We start from the raw sequence: 11,236 nt of genomic DNA, 5'->3' as shown, positions 1-11,236 counted from the left end.
GGCCTGGAACTTGCTATGTCTAACAGGTTGGCTTCAAACTCATGTCCACCTGCTTCTGCCTCCTAAATGCTGGGATTAAAGGAGGGAACAGCTATGTAGGGGGCCAAAATATCTTTTAAAACTTTTTGGTCAAATTTCTTATGACTACATTTGAGGTTAAATTAAGTGTTGTAAATGTACCAGATAACATACTTCAGGAAAACAAGAATTGTTAGCAGCTGTACCCTGTAGCATGCGAAATGTTTTGTATTCACGTAGTTATTTGGTGAAGGGGTTATTGCTATGGTTTCTCTGAGGCGCTATGTGAGAGAAATAGTTTCCGTGTGCTCTAACTGCAGTTTATTCTTGTCTCCACCATGACCTAGGCCCCACAGTGTTAACAGATACCTGAATCCATAGGCACACATCTCCTAAACATTGGTCCCACTGTGACCGTGGAAAGGATGCACTCTGTGTGTGTCAATCACTGTTGGCAGTCATTCCCATTAGGTGCTGCCCTGACTGTGGGCCCACATCTACAGAGTCCAAAACCAGAAAGATTCTGAAATCTTTATTCAGCCAATTCTCTCAGGTCTCAGGCCCTGATGATGACTGTCACACCCCCATCCCTTTCCCCACAGGAGGCATTCAGTTGAGGCCACAAAGCATTACATACATTCATACACTTCCATCAAAACTATCTGAGGGAGACTCTGGCTTTGGCAAACAAGAAGTGGGTCTGGTTCAGCAACATGTTCCTTAGAGGAGGCACTGAGGCATTGTAGCTGTACTTGCCAGCCCTCCCTGACCTCAGGGTATGTGTATAAGTCATAAGGCACTGTAAGTGGGAAACAGACTCTACCTTAATGCCTGTATTATTCTGAGCAGTTACCCATGGCTCTGACTGGCTACCCTGAGACTTATTCACGACCCAGAACAATCTTTCTCCATAGATAAGGGCCCTCAGCCCTGCAAACATAACCTTGTTCTGTTTGTAGAGTCTCTAAGATTCTCACAGCTGAGACCCTGATGAAAGACGGAGCAGCTACCCAGAGTATGACCCAGTATATGCGGGACAGAGGACTGCAAAGCCTGCCCCACGATATCCACTGGTAGAGGGCCAGCTCCTTCCCTTTTCTCTGGGCTCATTCCCTTTAGCAGAGGAGGACCTCCACGCACACTCATTCCTCAGGCCCCACGGGCCCTGTCACACTCACACGGCACGCTCTTCGCATTGCCTATTTTCCTCCTGCCACCCAGGGACACGAAAGGTCACCCCAAAGGGCAGGCATGCAAGGCTTCCTGGATCTTCTGGCGGCACCGAGAATACTTCTGCAGGATCTGTCGGAGGTGTTCCTCTTCTTCCCGCTGCAGGATACGTAGGAAATTGTGCAGTTCAGGCATGCTGAAGGCATCCCACTGCAAAGGGGCAGAGGAGAGACAGATGGGTTACAGCAAGAAATGGCTAAGTTGGTAGACCCTCCTTAGAGACTAGCGCCTCATGGTCACACAACTTAGGACTGGGCTTCCTGATATTACCTTCTTTTTCATTCCCCAACTTTACCTGTTTTGGTTTTGTTATTGTTTTTAATTATTTTATGTGTATGGGTGTTTACACACACACACACACACACACACACACACACACACACACTGTGTATGTGTATGTCTGGTGCCACATGGAGGTCAGAAGAGGGCATCGGATCCCCCAGGACTGGAGTTACAAACAGATGGTTGTGAGACTCAAACCCAGGTCCTCTGTAAGAGCAACACATGCTCTTAACCACTAAGCCAACTCTTTAGCCCCCTTTTTGTTGTGTTTTGAGTCACAGTCTTGCCACATTCCAAAGCTGGCCCTGAACTTGCTATGTAGCCCAGGTTAGTCTCAAACTTGTGATTTTCCTTCTCTGTTTCCTGAATGCTACGACTACAAGTATGTATCTCTGTGCTGGCTGATGTTAGACCTTGACTAAAGAGTCTGGGCTAGGATCCTCATGAGCAGTCTGCATAGCAGACAGAACCAACAATAGTTACCTCATAGAGGGACAACTATCTACTGTTGTGTGCCCCATCCCCCCAATACAATGGGCTATGAATCAAACCCAGGGTCTCATAAATGAAGCAAGCTACATTTTTCTTTATTCCAAAGCTGCATTCCCAGACAGCCCATTTTACCCACCCCTGACTTTTTTCTCTTGCTGCTGGGCTTTATGCATGCCAACCATATATTCTTACCACTGGGCCATACACTAAAGTCTTTTCTTTCGCCTTAGTGGGAACTGAATTGTGCTGGCTAGTTTTAGGTCAACTTGACACAAACTAGAGTTACTGAAAGAAGGAAACCTTGAGAAAATGCCTCCATAAGATCCAGCTGAGGGTTGGAGAGATGGTTCAGAGGTTAAGAACACTGGCTGTTCTTCCAGAGGTCCTGAGTTCAATTCCCAGCACCCACATGGTGGCTCACAACCATCTGTAATGAGATCTGGCGCCCTCTTCTGGCCTGCAGACATACATGCAGACAGAACACTGTATACATAATAAATAAATAAATCTTTAAAAAAAAAAAAAAAAAAGATCCAGCTGAAGGACATTTTCTTAGTGATTGATGGGGAAGGACTCAGCCCATTGTGGGTAGTACCACTCCTGGGCTGCTGGTCCTGGGTTCTGTAAGAAAGCAGGCTCAGCAAGCCATGAGGAGCAAGCCAGTAAGCAGCACCCTCCATGGCCTCTGCTATCAGCTCCTGCCTCCAGGTTCCTGCCCTGTTTGAGTTCCTGTCCTGACTTCTATGATGTGGAAGTGTAAGCCAAATAAACCCTTTCCTCCTCAACTTGCTTTTGATCATGGTGTTTCATCACAGCCATAGAAACTCTAAGACATGAACCAAGGGCATCCAACATGCTAAGCACTTTACCACTGACTATAGCCCCAAGTCTTTTTACTTTTTTTGTTGTTGTTGGAGCTGAGGATCGAACCCAGGGCCTTGTACTTGCTAGGCAAGTGCTCTACCACTGAGCTAAATCCCCAACCCTGTCTTTTTACTTTTTGAGATAGTATCTCACTAAGTTAACCCAGACTGGCCTTTAAGTCACTCTGTAACCCAGGAAGGCTTTGAACTTGTGATCTTCCTGCTTCAGCATCCCAAGTAGTTGGGATTATAGCTCCATGTCACTAGGTTACGAAGAGTGGTTTTCGTTTTTTTGTTTTTGTTTTTTTTCTCCCCCAGACAGGGTTTCTCTGTGTAACAGCTCTGGCTGTCCTGGAACTAACTCTGTAGACCAGGCTGGCCTCGAACTCACAGAGATCTGCCTGCCTTTGCCTCTCGAGTGCTGGGATTAAAGGCATGCGCCACCACCGTCCAGCAAGAGTAGTTTTTTGATGTACCCCAGCCTGGTCTTGAACTTCAGGGAATACTCTTGGCTTTAGCTTCCCAAGCAGATGAGACTACAGGCCTGTGCCACCAGTTCTAGCTGGTAAAAAGTCTTAATGCTTCAAAGAAGGCCTTCCTGGTTCCTGGTTATACCTGTGAAGCTCTTCTCTTTAAGATTTACTTTTAGAGGATGGAGAGATGGTTCAGTGGTTAAGAGCACTGGCTGCTCTTGCAGAGGATCAGAGTTTAATTCCCAGCACTCACATGGTGGCTTCTAATCATCCGTAACTCTAGTTCCAGGGGAGCTAATACCTTCTTCTGACTTCTATTGGCATGAGTACACATATGTACACATATATACCTGCAGGCAAAAATTCATACACATAAAAAATTGTTTTATGTGTATGAGTGTTTTGCCTGTAGGCATATATGTGCACTGTGTACATGGTCTAGAATTATGGATAGCTGTAAGCCTCTATGTGGATGCTACTAAGAACCTAATCTGGGTCCTCTGCACAAGCAATAGTGCTTTTAACCACTGACCCATCTTTCTAGCCCATTGTTTTAATTTTGTGTATGTGTGTGTCTGTCTGGGGTTATCTTCACATAAGTACAGGAAACCCCTGAAGCCAGAAGAGGAAGTCAAATCCTTTGGATCTCGAGTTGTAGTTAAAAGTGGGCCATCCAACATGGGTGCTTCAAACAGAACTTGAGTCCTTTGGAAAAGCAGCAAGCACTCTTAACCGCTGAGCCATCTCTAAGGCCATACCTGTGTAGCTCTGAACTTGTCTTGGCTGACTATGAGTCAATCCCTCAATCTTTGGAGGACTTTCCATACCAGGAAACAACAGAGCACTAGGACAAATCTTCCTAGCTTGTTTTTGTGGCCCAGACTGACCTCAAACTCCTAGCAATCCTCCTGTCTCAGCTCCCAAGTACCTCGACTGCAAGCATGAACCACTAGATTCAGCTTCTTCCCAGTTTCTTGGAATGGGCTCTAGACCCTGGCTGGAGTGTGCGGGAAGCCTCCAGTCATATCAGGTCCCGCATATGGAGAGCTTGTGCAGGGCTTGTTCTCTAGCCCAGTTCCTCCTGAAACCCTCACTGCATCTCCACCCACCACCTTTGTCTAGTGGAAAGAAAAGAGACTGTACTCACATTCACCTCCCCAGAGTCATTCTCTTTCAGGACAAAGCTCAGGGCCTTCTCACTAGGCCCTGCGAGAAGCCGGAGCTTCAAGGGCTGTTCATCATCTGACAGTTTCCGGAAGTACACTGGAGGTCAGGCAGAGGGAAAAGGATAGAGACTTAGAACAGGCTGACATGCCCCAGCCCGAGTGCCCAGGTATGCGATATGTACCCCTTCCACAGGGAGAGCTGGGATAGGAAACCTACCTTGGCCATGACGTTCAGTTCGTTCAAAGAGTGCAAACTTGCGAGGATCATCTACTACCATGAATTTGCGAAGCAAGGCCTCAATGACCTCACGTGCCCGTGTTCGTGACAGAACATGCAAGTGCTTAACAGCATCCTTAGGCAAGTAGAAGGAGGTGCGGCGCCTCACAGCTGTGCTCCGCCCTGTGCCCCGCCGGGCGTCCTGTAAAGAAGGCGGTTTCTTGCTGGAAGGCACTGAGACAGGACGTACCAGTTTCAGCTGAACCTTGATGAAGCCGGTGTAGGAGCCATCCTTGTTCTAAAGAGAGAAAGAAAAACCATACTATGACAGGAAGTTCCACTGCAGATGGAAGAGGCTAGGGCTGAGTCCACCTGGGGCTGGGCCAGGTATGCATAGATAGATCACTGTTTGGCCAACCAAGAATACTTTGGCTACGACTCTGGCCATGTGGCACAAAGCGGGTTCTGCTCCTCCCCACCCTCCTCGCCTGAGCAGTCGACTCACCAGGCTCATGAAGAGGTTGCTGTTGATCTGGCCATTGTAATCCTTGATCTTCTGCTCAGTCTCAGCCTGAGAAAGATCGGGTGCCTCCCGCTGTACAGGCTCATCCTAAAGGACAGACCAACATGGATACGGGGCCCTTAAAAAGCGCAAGGCTATTTTGGAGGGGGAAAAAAGCCAGAACACCCCTTGGATCTTGATTTTGGCTCTGTCACCAAACCCATACACGTTGCACCCATCACCGTTCCTAGGAGATGGCAAAGAAAGGCTTTCTGCTTCGTCTGCTGTGGGGTGTGTGTGTGTGTGTGTGTGTGTGTGTGTGTGTGTGTGTGTGTGAGAGAGAGAGAGAGAGAGAGAGAGAGAGAGAGAGAGAGAGAGAGAGAGACCTCAGCAATGGTGTGGCCCCTAACAACCTTACAGAAATAAAGACAAATAAAGGTGCATGGCAAGGGGCCAGGAAACCCTGAAGGACTATTAGGGAGGAATGCTGTTTAAAGTAAAAACACTTCTTGGGGACAGAGTACTTGCCTAGGATGTGAAAGGCCCTTCAATCCCCGTAGGCACCCCCCAATAAAATTCAAAGCACATCTCAACTGTATAACTGATCCCAGAACACTAGTTGGGTCAGGGTTTATTCTGGAGAAGGCAGCCCACTCTCTCACTTTGTATCAGCACAGAACATGACTCTTGCAGGGTCGGAAGCATGGGAGCTGATACACATCAGTAGTCCAACTACCGTGGGCAGGAGGGGGAAGGTGGTCTCCATGTTAACATGCCTTAGTGGGTTCCTTGGGGCCAGCCCCACCACAGCTCATACAAGGAGGAAATCACTGTGACATACCATTTACCCTTGACTCAAGCTGCACAAAAAGCAGCTTCAAGCCAGGTTCCAATCTGCCAGAGGTGTATGGGCAACTTTCTGGCAGAGGACGTCCTACCAGTACCAAGCAGGCTGCTCTTCCCCTTGCTGTCTGGAAAGTTAGCCTGAAGACTTTAGCTTCAGGGACTGGGGTTTTGCTGTGGGTCAGAGCAGGCAGGACTCGGAATTGGTTTTCCCCTACCAAACTCACTTGGCCTCACTGCCTCAGTCTTACTTCCTGTTGACATCAGAAAGGTCCTAGTTGGAACAAAAGCAGCGGGGATTGCCACTGACCAATGCCTTGTCCCAGGAGAAGGTCTCACAAGGTCTCAGCTGGGGATTGAACCCACAGCCTCACACATGCCGGGCAAGCACTCATGATTCGACTTTATTTACCATTTGGGACTTCTTAGCTTCTATTTATTTATTTGTTCATTAACGGTGCCGAGGATGGAAGCCAGGCTTTCATGCAAGCTAGCTAAGGACTCTCCAACTGAGCTTGCTACAAACTTCAGCTGCTTTTTAACAATTCTTTTCTCGGCGGGCGGTGGTGGCGCACGCCTTTAATCCCAGCACTCGGGAGGCAGAGCCAGGAGGATCTCTGTGAGTTTGAGACCGGCCTGGGCTACCAAGTGAGTTCCAGGAAAGGCGCAAAGCTACACAGAGAAACCCTGTCTCGAAAAAAACAAAACAAACAAACAAACAAACAAACAATTCTTTTCTCTATATACTGTCAACTGGCTAGTATCTTGTGTTTTTTCCCCTCCTTTCCATAATAGAAGACGACTCAGGCTGAGTGGCATGGAGACAGTCCCAGGGTTCCACACTGAATGTACAGTCTGAATTAAGGTTTTGGGGGTGTCAAGTAGCAGCCCATCTGTAAGAAATTTGTATCCAATCTTTCCTACAACACCACAGACAACAATTTTTTTTTTTTTGGCTCAAATAAGGAATTCTACTTTGCTGCCGCTAAGGTTCCTAACCTTCGGTCTCCACCTCACTTTCTTGATGCCCTGGTCCCTGTACTCTTCTGAGGTATTCTGGCTCAAGAACAACTTATCTGAGCTTGGTGGTCCCAACCACGATTCCCTGAAAACTCTGTAATAAGTTGGCACATCTAGGAGACTCTAAGAGATTCAGCTGCCCTGGTACCACACTTGCTGTCTTCAAGTAGATACCCTCCTCGGGGCATTTTATAGTCTTCCTGCTCCCTATGGGTAAAATGTTCCTATTGCTTAAAGTCCAAAGTGAGGGCCCTCTTACTATGTTCCCCAAACCCCTCCAAAGTTCCACCCTGGAAGGAAGACCGGAAAATGGTCTACTTTCCAGCAGCTGGTAGCAGAGTTGGCCCAGCAATGGCTGGGGACTTTTCTGGCTGATCCAAGACTGCAAGTGGAAGGGACAGAGTCACCTCCCAAACAAACTTCTCACTTCCCGGCGGGCTCCTCCTCCACTTCCTTTTTTCCCCCAGGGAGGGAGTAGGAGCGCCCAAATGCCAAACCAAGACGCCGGTTTGGGCTGAGGCTGGCTTTAGTCATGGATGAATAACGCCCGCCTCTGGTCCACCCAAGCTTCAGAGCTGCTTCCCCTGGCTCAACCAGTCTGTGACCGCAAGCCAGGGAAGCCCGGGTACTCAGGACCGGCGCGCTGGAACCGAGCTTCTACTCGGAGTAGAGAGCCCGACACACATTTCCCGGGCCGGTTTTCGTCCGGACCCGCCGGGGGGCTCACGGAGAGGCGGGGAGGCTGCCCATCAACTAACGCTCCACGCCGCAACCTAGCGGGGAGGGCGGGATTGCAGCGACCGCCCCTCACCCGCCGGCGCTCCCCCGCTCCCCCCGGCTCCCACCTGGTCCCGGCGCGGCCTGCGCACCAGCGAGGTACGCGCCGTGAAGTACTGCTCGAGCTCCGAGTCCGAGTCCTCCTGGCTGCAGTAGCCACTGCTGGTCGTGCTGCTCCAGGTCATTTCGAAGGAAGGCGTCTCAGCCTCGCCCATCGCCGTGCCCGCCCGATCCCTAGTCCACTGCGTGGGGAGCCTCCAACCACCGCCCCGGGCGCGTGCGTGAGTGTGAGTGTGTCTGTACGCGCTTGCGCTGAGGCCTGCGCCGCGCGGCGACCGTTAGGACTGAGACGTAGACAACCAGAATCCAGCGCTGGTGTCATGGGGGGCGAGGGGCGGGGGGACGGCGAGGGGCGGGGACACGACGCGACGGGGAATGACCTCATCGCCGAGGCATCTCAACCCGGCTCCGCCTCCCAGGCCCCACCTCCCAGAGGGCAGTGTCAGGGCGTGTGCGCATGTGCCCGATGTTGCCTCCGGGCCGGAAGTGGGGTGTGAAAAGTGCGCTGCAGCGTGCCAGGGCGCGCCTTCGCGGCCAGTGGTTTGTGGGCCGTGGTTTTTGCGTGGAGTCAGCTCCTGACAAACCCACAGGCAGGAGCAACCTCTCTGATGCCGGGAGGTCGATAATTGGGATGCTCGTTGTGTGCGGCGCCGGGACTAACCCCTCCGCTGAGGGCGGACGAGTCCCGGGTCCCTCCCCTCCCTGCCCGCTCTCCCCGACCCCATGCTCACCACGTTCGTGTCCCTTTCCAGTGCGGGGTCCCAGCCCAGGTCTCGGGGCCCGCAGCAGTCCAGGCAGACGAGCGCACGGCAGCGGTAATGGCAGGTGAACTTGCAGTCTGCAGAAAGGGCTGGCCGTGAGGCGGAGGAGCTCCGCGAAGTGACCCGCTGACAGCGGGAGCCTCTGCCCGACAGACTGGGCCTCGACTGGCTTTTCTCAAGCTCGGTGACGGCCCACTGCTCCACAGATTCTAGCACCTCTGGAAAGTGGCTGTGGGCCTCAGGAGGTTAGAGATCTAATCCTGCTCGGCACTCGTGTTTGCCTACCGCAGATCTACTGCTTCACTTTGCCACGAACTTGAAAACAAAAGCGTTTCATTTATGACTTCCTCTATTTGTCATCTGCCTCTTGTTTATACAAGCCTATTTTGTTTTTTGAGAAAGGGTCTCATGTAGTTCAGGTTAGCCTCAAATGGTACCCTTGAACTCGGTGATCCTCCTGCCTCCAACTGCTCCAGTGCCAGGATTACAGACACATGCCAACGCCCAATGCACACATCTAATGTTTTGCCTTCTGTATACATTATTCAGATTGTTAGATCCTTAACATTTGTTGCTTGCTCCCTTTGACTCCCAGGGACAGCAGTCACTAGCCAGGTTTTCTTCTTACCTCTCTGCAGCTCCTTCCTTGCTAGCCCCTTCGTCAGTTCTATCTCAGCTCCCAGGTCTAATAGTTGGTGTGCAGGTTTCTCGCCTGGGTACTGTCCCAGCTCTGTCTACACTCACCTGATCCTGATTCAAGGTGGCACTGATTTGCCTCTTTAGAATAAATCCTACATGTAGTGCCTTCACGTTAATGTCTAATAAAGATTTCAAATGTACGTGGCCAAAATTTCACTTTTCTTCACCTTCAACCTACCCCTGGGTTCCTATCTCAGCAGAAGTTATCACTGTTCATCCAGTTGTTTGAAGCAAAACCCTACACTTACATTTGATTCCCTCATCAGCCTCTGGTCAAACACCCAAACTGTCCTGTTTCTCACCTCCAGAGCAACTTCATTTCTCTTAGAGAATGTTGCAGGATCGCAGCCCTGGCCCCCATGTGGTATCTGACACAAATTGCTGTATTTCACTAGCTGAATTTGTGACATACTTACGTAGTGAATGAGATGAGCTCTGGGCATGCACAGACTTACAGTGCCAATCTTAAGTTCCTATATGGCGCCAGGCGGTGGTGGTGCACGCCTTTAATCCCAGCACTTGAGGCAGAGGCAGGCGGATCTCTAAGTTCGAGGCCAGCCTGGGCTACAGAGTAAGTTCCAGGACAGGCTCCAAAGCTACACAGAGAAACCCTGTCTCGAAAGAAAGAAAGAAAGAAAGAAAGAAAGAAACAAAGAAACAAACAAACAAACAAAAGTTCCTATATGGCTCAAAGCATTGATTCTCAACTCCAGCTACACATCAGAATTTGGGAGCAGAGGCAGGTCGATCTCTGTCACATCCTGGTCTGAATAGAGTTACAGGCCAGCCAGAGCTGTCTCAAAACAACAATGGCAAAACAAAACAAAACAAAAACAAAACAACAACCCCTCAATGCCTAAGGTCCACTTTCATCAATGAACTCAAGTCTGAGAGAAGATCTAGACACAAGGAGATTGGAGGGGACAACGTATCCTGGGTGAGTGTAACTTCCGTTTGCTGGTAATTCCCAGGGGGTCAGGAGGACCACTGTGTGTGTGATTGTGTTCCATGTTTTAGCCTCTGGATCTCCGACTCAAAACAAACCTTGACTAAAGATTCAATAAAATTCCTACTTACAAGGAGCCCAACCAAGGCTCAACTTTTTCTGGCCCCCTATCATATGTGGGTGAAGTCACCCAAGAATCTAGGGGGGGAACACAGTGAGCCAGTCGTTGGGAAGAGGCGGGCCTCGGAATGTAGGCTCAGGGCACAGTAGGCGCAAAGGCTTTTCAAGGGCCCAGGCGCTTTAAAGACGAACTTGAAAGCAGCACCTCGTTACTCACAGGCAACAACTGCCTCTGCCCATCTGTGCGCCAGCCACGGACCAAGTGTGACAAGTGATAAACCATTTTCTTAAAACACGCTCCCTGATGGGGCAAGGCAACGGGACCTGCTCTGCAGATCATCACTGCTGACCCCCTCCGCTGCGCCTTGACCCACAGCCATGGTGCTGCCTTTGACCTCCCGTTCCGTGATGGCTGGCTGTGCGGGGCCGCTACTCACGCGCGCACTGGAGGCCCTTGCGCACGACGCCCCAGATGAAGTCTCCACAGAGGTCGCACCACGTGTGCGTAGCGGGACCAGCAGGCTGGAAGCGGTGGCCACGACCCGGGACGTGCTGCTGGGACGGATTGCGTGCCGTGCACGGCGCGATGCGCAGAGCGTTGGCACGCTCCAGCCGGGTACGGCCAGGGCCGATGCGCCCAGACGGTGCCAGCTCCCGTAGTTCAATGAGCTCTGGCTCCGCCGACATGGCCCGGTCAGGCCCGGGCTCCACCGGACTGGACGCTAGCGGGCGAGGTCGCAGGGCGGGCCGCCACTTCGGCACCGCCC

The 11,236-nt window shown here is 50.9% G+C and overlaps 1 protein-coding gene and 1 non-coding gene across 3 annotated transcripts; both read right to left on the bottom strand.

Moving 5' to 3' along the window:
* Positions 1 to 535: 535 nt before the first annotated feature.
* Positions 536 to 11,198, bottom strand: Rassf1 (Ras association domain family member 1). Of its 2 annotated transcripts, XM_059268579.1 has the most exons (6): positions 10,907 to 11,198; positions 8,675 to 8,781; positions 5,247 to 5,351; positions 4,742 to 5,039; positions 4,506 to 4,621; positions 536 to 1,398 (listed from the first exon to the last, which is right to left on the bottom strand). In XM_059268579.1, the coding sequence occupies exons 1-6, from the start codon at positions 11,154 to 11,156 to the stop codon at positions 1,252 to 1,254; spliced, it is 1,023 nt and encodes a 340-aa protein (XP_059124562.1). In that variant the 5' UTR covers positions 11,157 to 11,198; the 3' UTR covers positions 536 to 1,251. The 2 variants fall into 2 exon arrangements, with proteins under 2 accessions (XP_059124562.1, XP_059124563.1); XM_059268580.1 differs by lacking the exons at positions 8,675 to 8,781; positions 10,907 to 11,198 and adding an exon at positions 7,952 to 8,266.
* Positions 2,932 to 3,006, bottom strand: Trnaa-agc (transfer RNA alanine (anticodon AGC)). Its single transcript has one exon. It is a non-coding gene; the product is annotated as a tRNA-Ala (tRNA).
* Positions 11,199 to 11,236: the final 38 nt, after the last annotated feature.

This window comes from Peromyscus eremicus, chromosome 7 (genome assembly GCF_949786415.1).
Source record: "Peromyscus eremicus chromosome 7, PerEre_H2_v1, whole genome shotgun sequence".
Lineage (NCBI taxonomy): Eukaryota > Metazoa > Chordata > Mammalia > Rodentia > Cricetidae > Peromyscus > Peromyscus eremicus.
This window is presented reverse-complemented; position numbering and strand designations above follow the sequence as displayed.